The 10,653-nt window shown below is 34.1% G+C and overlaps 1 protein-coding gene and 1 long non-coding RNA gene across 4 annotated transcripts; both read right to left on the bottom strand.

Annotated features, from left to right (window-relative positions):
• Positions 1-2,745: 2,745 nt before the first annotated feature.
• On the bottom strand, positions 2,746-4,161 carry LOC127078861 (uncharacterized). Its single transcript, XM_051019280.1, has 2 exons — positions 4,158-4,161; positions 2,746-3,596 (listed from the first exon to the last, which is right to left on the bottom strand). The coding sequence occupies exons 1-2, from the start codon at positions 4,159-4,161 to the stop codon at positions 2,746-2,748; spliced, it is 855 nt and encodes a 284-aa protein (XP_050875237.1).
• A 605-nt stretch (positions 4,162-4,766) lies between these two features.
• LOC127087379 (uncharacterized) lies at positions 4,767-10,055 on the bottom strand. 3 transcript variants are annotated; one of them, XR_007789947.1, is made up of 4 exons: positions 9,606-10,055; positions 5,748-9,449; positions 5,393-5,591; positions 4,767-5,231 (listed from the first exon to the last, which is right to left on the bottom strand). It is a non-coding gene; the product is annotated as an uncharacterized LOC127087379 (long non-coding RNA). The 3 variants fall into 3 exon arrangements; XR_007789945.1 differs by lacking the exon at positions 5,393-5,591 and having other exon boundaries at positions 9,606-10,054; XR_007789946.1 differs by lacking the exons at positions 5,393-5,591; positions 9,606-10,055 and having other exon boundaries at positions 5,748-9,599.
• Between the last annotated feature and the right edge of the window lie 598 nt (positions 10,056-10,653).

The raw sequence follows: 10,653 nt of genomic DNA, 5'->3' as shown, positions 1-10,653 counted from the left end.
GTAACGTGGTCAAGGTAAGGGTGAGATAAATTCTAAGGGGTACTAGACTAAAACTCAAAGAGATAAAAGAGACTTGAAAGAAACTGCGGGAGTTGAATTTACAAAATATTTCATTCACTTGAACAACTCTATAGCAATTGTTTTCTCTTCTCCTTCCTCTTTTTATTCATTTTTTTAAGGAGTATGTATTGACATGTATTAAAATATTACAAAAATAATTCCTTTTTTTCTTCCTCTTAGCCTTCTATTTTTTTCTTCCTCTTATCCTTCTATTTTTCCATTCCTTTTTTTTTCTATTTTCTTTTTCTATTTTTTTTCTTTTTCTGCCAACTTCTGAAATATTATGAACATTATTATTCAACCCCACACAACTCCAAACAATACTCTTTCAACCCTTTGAATAGGGTGATAACATTGTTTTTCACTTCTCGGCTTATAATGAGTTTTAAACAAAAAAGGGAGAATAGGCTCAAGGGGGTTTCGAACAAGGGATGAAATTATTTCAGGGTTGGCTTTTTGGCTAACTGGCTAAAAAAACAAAAACAAAATTGTCTTTATCATATCAGTGTGCATAAGTAAACAACAACATCAATAAGAGTCAATTCAAGTTCTAGAGACTAACAGACATGAGTGAATCATACAAGAAAGAAAGAGATGGATTTTTGTATGTTATCCATATAAGGCTCAAAGCTCACCAGGGTTAATGATCTACTGCTAAAGATATACAATTTAGAGTTTAGTCATACCTATCATACTAAAAATGCACAGCAAATTTTTCACATCACACCATAAGACTTTAGTCAAGAGAACTAGAAAAATACTCATAATTGTAACTCAAAAACCAAAGGAAAAAACATGCATTTTTTTAAGAAAGCAAACAAAACAAATAAACGGTTCCCTCCCCCACACTTAAAACATACATTGTCTTCAATGAAAGAGCATAAATATAAAATAAGAGTGAGAGAAAGGAAAAAACACACCCGAGGAGTCAAAGCGGATAAGTGATTGCATAAGCAGCCTTTCTCAAAGAGAGTTATTCTATAGTCTCTGCTTCCAAAGTCGGATTCTCATGTAGTAGATTTGGGTAGTGTCAATTGACCTTAAAATTTTTGATTAGTGCATTCGCCTTGTATTCCAGAATCATAGAAGAATCTTTGATAAGTAAAAGTGTTGAATGGGCACGTGAAAGTGATCTCCTTTTTCACAACATCAGGAATCAAAGGATTACAGGGTTGTATCACTACTTTTGTTTCATCTTTAAGCGAGATCCTATGCATACATATGGATGAACTAATATCACGAGTGTCAGTCAAGGTCCATCCAATTCCCTTCTTATATTTCTGCTTAAGTTGAAGCTTTGATGAATAATATGAATCCTCGGGAAGTGGTTTAGGCTCTAAAGAATGTGGTTGTTCAATGCATGGTATGTTTGGGGCAGCCGGAATGTCAAGAGCTTCAGCCACATAAACAACTTTGTTTATACTATCACCCTACAAGGCAACATCAATCTCAACATAAATAACACAAAGGTTAGTGTCAGTATAATCATCACATGAATAAACATCATCAAACCCAGATAGAGATGGAAAATCAAGTGAAAACAATTCAGAAAAAGTGTCATCAACCGACTCAGAGATCAATTCAATATGAAAAACAGAATGCTCTTCCAAGGGATGTTTCATGGCATCGTCGACATCAATTTTTGTTTTCGCTGTTTTCATGAATGGTCTGCCTAAAATGATAAGCGTTCTGCTTGAATTTGTTTCTCCATACATGTTCAGAGTGTAGAAATCTGCAGGAAAAATCAAGTCATTAACTTGAACAAGCACATCTTCCACTACTCCACTAGGGCGAGCATTACTTTTGTTCGTTAGTTGAATGATTAAACTTGTATGCTGTAAAGGACCAAGATCAAGGTTATTATAAACAGAAGTAGGCATAACATTAATTCCTGCTCCCAAATCAAGCATGCAATTGTCGAATTTACTATCCCCAATGGTACACAGAATATCAAAAGTTCCTGGATCCTTGCACTTTTGGGGTATGGCCTGATTGAGGGATGAAACAATAGCTTTTTCAGGTGAGTGTTTAGGCTGGATAAGGGCTGAAATGTTTCGTCCCAAATTTACTCTCTCATTACCCTTCAACCTTTTCTTACTTGTGCACAAGTCTTTTAGAAATTTTGCATACTTTGGAACCTGCTTAATAACATCAAGAAGCGGAATGTTTACCGCCACTTTTCTGAACACATCTAAAATCTCTCTCTCCTTCTCTCCATCACCAGTCCTTTTATTTTTCAGTATTCTATGTCGGAAGGGAACTGGTGGCGCATACTCCTTCTCTTTTTCTTTTTCAGTTTCTACCACAACAAAGGGTTCAGTTTCTATCACAATGGAAGAAGGTTCAGGTGTTACCTCAAGAATTTTTTTTATTTTTTCCTGGGGTTGGTTCTGTTACCTTCTCGGATCTCAAAGAAAGTACACTCACATTAGCATTAGGGCCTCTTGGATTCACAACTGTTTGGGCAGGAAGTTGGTTTGATCCTTGGGCTTGCTGCATAGCATTCATCGAAGTGGCAAGCTGTCCAATTTGTGTTTGCAAAGTCTGAATACTGGAATTTGTTCGTTGCTAAAATTGGAGATTGTTAACAGTTATTTGTTTGACAAGATCCTCCAATGAAGGTCCAGAAGGTGCAGAGGTGGAGACTTGGGGAGTGGTATGTGGTTGTGGCAGGGGTATGACTAATTATTGTTGGGTGGGCTGCTGGTTTCCATATCGAAGGTTTGGATGGTTCCTCCAATTGGGATGATATTTGTTGGTGGAAAAGTCAGGAATGTTGTACCCTCTCTGATTATTGCTTTGGTTGAAAAAGTTAGTTGCATATGCTTGAGGCAACTGAGTGACCGAATCATCTTGAAGAATAGGACATGTGTCAGTTGGATGTTCAGTAGAAGTACAAATACCACACAACTTTGTTGTTTGAGGTTTGCTCACTGCCATTTGTTTCACTAAAGAAGTAAGCTCTTCAATTCTGGTTTCTAAAGCCTTGTTGGAAGAGGAAACCTGAATGTCATTCACACCTTTTGTTTGGACCATAGAATTATTTCTGGTTGTGAATTGTTGGGAGTTGAGTGACATGTTCTCAATCAGGGCTTTAGCAGCAACTGGAGTTTTATCGACAAGTGCTCCACCATTAGCAGCATCAAGAATGTTTCTATCTATTGGTAACAATCCCTCATAGAAATACTGAATAAGTAGTTGTTCGATAATTTGATGTTGAGGGCAACTGGATACTAATTGTTTGAATCTCTCCCAATACTCAGTCAATGACTCATTTCCCTGTCTAATACCATATATTTCTTTTCGGATTGATGCAGCCCTGGAGGCAGGAAAGTATCTCTCTAGAAAGACTCTCTTCAAATCATTCCAAGTCGTGACAGAATTCAACTCAAGATAATATAACCAATCATTGGCAACACCTTGTAGTGAAAACGGGAAGGCTCTCAACTTTATGTGATCTTCGGTGATTCCTTCAGGTCTCAATGGTGTAAAACAAACAACCTGAAATTCCTTAAGATGCTTATGCGGATCCTCACCTGCAAGACCACTAAACCTTGGCAACAAGTGTATTAAACCAGATTTCAACTCAAAAGGAACAGTAACATCAACATATTCAATACATAAACCATTGTAATTCATATCAGGAGCAGCAAGTTCTCTCAGAGTTCTTTGGTCAGCCATATTAAACTCAATAGAAAAAAAAATCAACAAACAATGAGAAAACACATAACTAATTCAGCAATGCAGCAACAAATAGGAAAATACCGACAATGTCCCTATTAAGAACAAACAATTGAAATACGTAAAAAAACTATTAAAATAAAAGGAAAAAAAATACAAAAACACAAAAATTAGTCTAATAACGTCAATTAAAATTTTTGAGATTTTTTTCGGAATTTTCTGAAATTATCAAAATAGAAAAAAAATAGAAAAATAAGGAATTTCGGGTTTTTAGGATGACTTCCACTATTTAGTTCTTAAATAGAGGCTTTTGATCATTGATTTTTTCCTAGTTAATCAACAAAGAATCGTAATAATTTGAGATGACTTTCTTAAAAAAACATTTTTTTTATCCTAAAACGCAAAAACAGCAGAACACATGAAAGTTAGGGCAAACAAATGTTAAAACACAACACATATGACTATAATAATAGTTAGACTATGATAATGGTTAAAATCTACAAGAATCCTCGACAACGACGCCAATTTGATCCGCTGTCGCACACGGGTCAAAACGAGTAATTAGAAAACTGTAGTTTAGCGGAAGCGACAACTCGAGTATCGTATCGCAAGGATTCTTGTATTATTCTTAACCTAATGAAATCGATTTAGGGGGGTTTATGTTTAGTAGTCGATTTAGAAAACAAAGCAAAATAATGATTAAAATAAGAGATTATAAAATAAGTCAATCTACTATTTTCGGTTTCCGGCTAATCAATGGTTTTTACCTACCAATTCCCTAAGCGGCTTCGATCTCTATTCAATTCAAATTCAATTGACAAGCGCAATAGATATATGACAAATTTATATTCCTATATTCCAAATTAAGCAAACGGATAAATACAATCGTGAATTAAACAAACACGATTTACAAACGCAATTTAACGACAAAGCGACGATTAATAGTTAGGAATGCAATCATACAAATTTAATCAAAACCATTCCATAAAATACAGATTAAGCAAATGAAATTTCATAGAATAGAATTGAAAGAGAACGAAATTAAATTGATAGAATAAAAACCTCAAAGCCTTGGAAATTCGGTTACAGCAGATTGACTCTAGGAGATTAATTCCTCTTCATGATCGCACAAAAGCAAAAAGTTATTATGAATAATGTGTCTTTTTCTACAGTACAGCGGCTGCCCTTTTAAACAGAATAAGAGTTTCACTAATAATTCAAACTGGGCCAGAAAACCTAAATTCGGCCCAACAAATGGCCAAAAAGAAAATATTTCCTAAAGTACGAAACTTCAACGAATTAATTGAACAATTATATAAAAGAAAATATTTCCTATGTACGAAACTTCACTCCGAATCAGCTTTTGACTTCAACATAAAAGTTGTAGCTCTTTCTCTTAGCTTTCCAACGCATGTCAGAACTTGCAAAAGGGCATCCCGTAGCTCAAGTTATGGTCCGAACAGTGGACAGATATCAAATAACCACTAAAACTGAAAAATAGCAAACGAAAATAGATTAAAGGCAACCATGAACTTAAATCTAAAAACATAATAAAATAGTAAAATAAAAAAAATAAATTAGATAAATGCCCAAGTACAATTATAGAAGAATGTGTATCAAAATGCATTGATCAACGGTAAACTACCCCTACCCCATAGCTTGCCCGAAACGGTTAGAGGACACCAATTATATAGCTTTTCATCATCACTCTTCAAGGAGGAGGAAAATCACAATTCACAAACACACAATAATTCACTCTTATCACTACAGAATGACAACCATTATTGTTCATCACCACCTTCAATCATCAGATACAGAACATTCTGTAGAACCCTCTCAATTCTACCACCCTATAAATCGGCAACAATAATTCATAATCATTCATCAACCACAATCACACATAGCAACAAGAACAACACCAAGCAGCAGCATACACCTACAGACTAAGAGACTGAAGAAGAAGGAGGATTTGTGACAGAAAAAGGTTGAGATTCGAAGCTTCTTACCTCAGTAGAGCCTTTGGTGTTATTGCTTTTGTGAAGCCAAGCTTCTCTACGATGAAGGTATTTCGATGAAGACAAAGCTCCAAATGACAAGAATGCAAAGATGTTATTCAAAGATAAAGCATCATGATTCAAGAATTTAAGTTATTGCATTTCAAGAAGGTATAATGATAATATTTATCTTCACTAAAGTCTTAGATGCTCAAGTATTCAAACAATCATTGCTTAACTTTTTCTTGTGCATGGCAAATGTCTTAGGCTTATATTTTTCATGTTTATAACTAAGTAAACCGATTTACCTTTAGTGAAATCGATTTACCATTGAAGCCTATACATTTCCAAATGCAAAGAATTAATTTTTCAATTGGGTAAATCGATTTACTTCTTATGGAAATCGATTTCTTACGGTAAATTTTTGAAATATTTTTTAAACGTTGCCATAGGGAAATCAATTTATCCACTATGTAAGTCGATTTACCTCTGTGCATTTTAGAAAAATCAATAGTTTTACTAACACCTCTTCATGCATCACTTTATGGAATCATTTCATTTCAACTTGACAATTGTTCATGATATTTTTCATACATTTACCATGATTCATTAGAGGTGTTATGCACATATAAATACATGATTTTTCAAATTCAAAAATGACATCTTCCAATCAAAACTTTTAGAATTTTCAGAATTCACATTTCTTGTTGTAAACTTTTATTCAAGATATTTTTTGCATATTTTCACATCACTCAAATCAGAAAATACTTGAGCAATTTAACACCTTTGTGTTTGTGACTTTTTGTCATTGGAAGAGAAGATCAAGTACATTGATATATCACTTAGTGTGATAATTATACTACAAACTTTACACTCAAAAACTATTGTTGTAATCCATATCTTATTTTTCAGAATTGTTGAAAATAAGATGGTTTGTTTTGTATTGCTTATGTTTTTCCAGAATTGTTGCAAACAAGTGCGTGTGCAAGAAAAGAGAGGATTGTTTTCTTTTCTTGTGGTGATAGTTTTCAAGAGGATTGTTCTTGATAATTTGGTTAGAGTCTTGGTAGGAAGAGCTAACAATAAAAAATCTCTTACATGTGGTAAGGGGACTAGACGTACCTTCGGATTGTGAAGGGAACTAGGATACATCTCGGTGTTCTTTATTTTTCGCATTTTATCGCTTTCATTGTCTAACCAAAAAAAAAGGAAGAACAAATATTCATAAAAGTCCGAGAATTTTTAAAGTCCTAATTCACCCCCCACTTACAATTGGTATAAGAGCAGGTTATAGGTAACCTACTCCTAAAAGATCCAAATGGCTTCCGCAAACTAAAATCCTATTTTTGGAGACGGTGGCAGCAATAACAATCCCCCACTATTTTATGGAGAATATTTCAATTTTTAGAAAATACACATGAAGGCGCATCTAGAGTCTCAAGGAAAATATGTTTGGAAAGTTATCCTATAAGGTCATTTCGTTCCTACTACAGTTGTTAATGGCATTGGCATTTCTAAGCGTGAAGCATCATGGGATGAAGATGATGAGAACAAGGTTCTTTATGACAAGAAAACAATAAATCTTCTTCAAGGTGCTCTTGGCATGAATGAGTTCTTTCGCATTTCAACATGTACATAGGCAAAAGAAATATGAGATATTTTGGTTGAAACACATGAAGGAACCGCATAAGCTAAAAGATCAAGATTGAATACGTTAAATCAAGAATACAAATTATTCTGAATGCAGCCCGGAGAATAAATTCTCGACTTGCAGAAAAGATTTGTGCATTTGACGAATCACTTGAAAATACACGGTAAGACTTTAACTAAAAATGAACTTAATCTTAAAATACTCAGATCTTTAACTAGGGAATGACAACTGAAAGTGACAGTGATATCCGAAAAGAAAAATCTATCAACGATGACGTCCGCAACATTGTTTGGTAAACTCCAACAATATGAGGCGGAACTTGGTAGACTTAAAAAACATGAGAATCTAGACAAGAAATCCAAAAGCATTATCTTAAAAGTTGATTCAAAAGAAGTTAAAAAAGAAGACAACCCGGAGGAAGACGATAACTTCATGCTTATTGTAAAAAGGTTAGGTAAATATTTTGGTACTAATGAAAAGTCTAACTTTGCAAGAAAGAAGAAATATTTTAACAAGAAGGAAACATCTATGTCTACTCAAAACATCACTTGCTATGAATGTGGAAAGCATGGACATATAAAGACGAATTGTCCAAAACTCAACAAAAGAAATGAGTAAAAATCTAAAAGAGTCTACATTGCATGGGAAGATAATGAAGTGAGTTCATCTTCCGATTCCGAAAATGAAGAATGTGTTAATCTTGCATTGATGGCTGCATGTCATTCTGATGATGACGAAGAAGAGGTTAGTAATGAAACATATTCTCATAATGATACCCAAGGTGCTATTTATGAACTTCTTAATGAATGTAAGATTTTGTATAAAACGCTGTCACCACAAAAGAAACAAATCTTATCTCTTGAAGAAAAGATTGACACCATGGAAAAGAATTTTGAAGTTGAAAAATAAAACTTTCTTGAAAAAGAAAAGTAAGATCTTACATGCAAAAATTGTGATTCACTTACTTGCCAAATTGTTCAATTAAAAAGAGTTCTTGAAAGATATGAAAAAGGACAAGTTAGATTGGAAAATGTTCTTAGTCAACAAAGATATTCAAATGATAAAAGCGGTCTTGGTCATTCTAAGTTCAACAAACCAAGTACTAATGAAACCATCTTTGTTAAGGCAAGTGACCAATCCAACAAGGAAAAATTGAATAGAGCATAAAAACTTCATCAACATCCTAAGAAGAGATTTCCTAAAAATAAATCATATGTTCCTAGGTATAGAAGTACTTTTGTGCCTACATGATTTTATTGTGGTATAAATGGCCATACACCTAATGTCTGCTATGTTAGAAACTTTAGTATGGCAAGTGAGCATTATGTGTGGGTTAAGAAAGATACTAATTATGAAGGACCCAAGGCATATTGGATACCTAACAAAACATAATTTGTTTTGTAGGTATGTTTGAAGACCACTTCAAATCTATGGTATCTCGATAGTGGTTGTTAGAAACATAATCATGTTCAACTGCAGATAAACAAAACACAAAAAATAGTGAAATTCCAAATTGAGTCCAGAGTGAAATTTCAGTTAATTAACACAACAAACAAACATCTCCACGCTTCATAATTAATTGATTTTAATTCTAACTTGATTTCATCTTTCACCATAATACTTCTAATTTAATCAACCTAATGACAAAACTTATTAACTTAAAACCGATTTCACTAACAACTAACTTTCATCATAGTTAACTAACTTCAGTTCCATTCTAACAGGTAATTGAATTCCAAACTCTAACCTCCATTCAACTAACATTAACAAAAACACTAATATTGTCAGTTAACTTCTAACTAACTTTCCTCTTCAATTACTAACCATCTAATTCTGCCCTAACGGTTAACTACCCCTGCCCCATAGCTTGCTTGAAACGGTTAGAGGACACTCATTATATAGCTTCTCATCATCACTATCCAAGGGGAGGAAAATCACAATTTACAAACACATAATCATTCACTCTCCTCAATGCAGAATCACAACCATTATTGTTCATAATCATAACCACCTCCAATCATCAACGACAGAACATTCTGCGGAATTTTCTCAATTCTACCAACCTAAAAATCAGTAACAACAATTCATAATCATTCATCAACCACAATCACACAGAGAAACAAGAACAACACCAAGCAATATCATACACCTATGGACTAAGAGCATGAAGAAGAAGGAGGATTTGTGACAGAAGAAGGTTGAGTTTCGAAGCTTCTTACCTCAGTAGAGCCTTTTGTGTTCTTGCTTCGACTTCATCTTCTTTGTTGCAACAAATTTCGGGATAAGCCATGGTCTCGTAGGTCGGCATTTGATTTTCCTTTCCTTTCCCTTTGCTCCAAATTCCTTTACCCGCAATGTAGCCCTGCGTAACCTGAACCAAACCCCTAAGGTGTGGGTTCAGATTGAAGCTCCAACCATTTAATTTCACTTTTCATAGCTTAGGGTTCTTGATTTTAGTTGATTATTTTGGTGGATATAAGGAAAGTTTGGCAAGATAATAGAAGAGAGGATAAAGCAAGGATCATTTTGGTGGCAGTTATTTGCGTTTTGGCTTAACTCTGCCTCTGGCACGGCGGAGTGGCGGTTTCCGACAAAGGAATTTGAGATAAGGGAGGGAGAGCTTAAGCGGATAATTGAAAGTAGGAATTCCTGATGGCATTTCCCTATAACATTGCCCTCACGTTGGGCTTAGGCCCATAATTTCATTGAACAGGCTAATCACACCCTTCTCCTGAGACCATACACCTTGGCCCTTCCTTGACAAGTCCCAACGCCTCTCTCTCCTTACACACCTTAATTTTGCACCACACCCCCTCTTGTTTTCTTGTTTTTATTTTCTTTGTTTTTTAATTAGATTCATTTTTGATATTATTTTGTGATAGCTTTTGATGCATTTTTTTACCATGATTAATTGAGAAATAAATAAATGATGTGATTTAGTTATTTCTTAATTCTTTTTTTTTTTGACAAATGATCATTAAATGAATGGTTAAAATTAAACCTTATTTTTTTAAGAATTAATTGGATTTTGAACAAATTAGTGATTTGTTAGAATTTTGATATAATTCTTAGGATTTGCTCTGTAATTAGTCATTAATCAATAACATGTCATGTTCCCATAGTTATATGCTAGTTTTTAGAATTAGAAACATGATATTGATCTCCCTTAGGGTTTATGATTCCTCATGTCTAATTTTCAACTGATTTCATCATAATTGATTAAGTTGATCAAAGTTTTCTTTGATCAACTAAATCCTTTGACTTGTG

The sequence above is a fragment of the Lathyrus oleraceus genome, chromosome 5 (genome assembly GCF_024323335.1).
Source record: "Lathyrus oleraceus cultivar Zhongwan6 chromosome 5, CAAS_Psat_ZW6_1.0, whole genome shotgun sequence".
Classification (NCBI taxonomy): Eukaryota; Viridiplantae; Streptophyta; class Magnoliopsida; order Fabales; family Fabaceae; genus Lathyrus; species Lathyrus oleraceus.
Note: the sequence above shows the minus strand (reverse complement) of the source record. Positions and strands in the feature narration are given on the sequence as shown.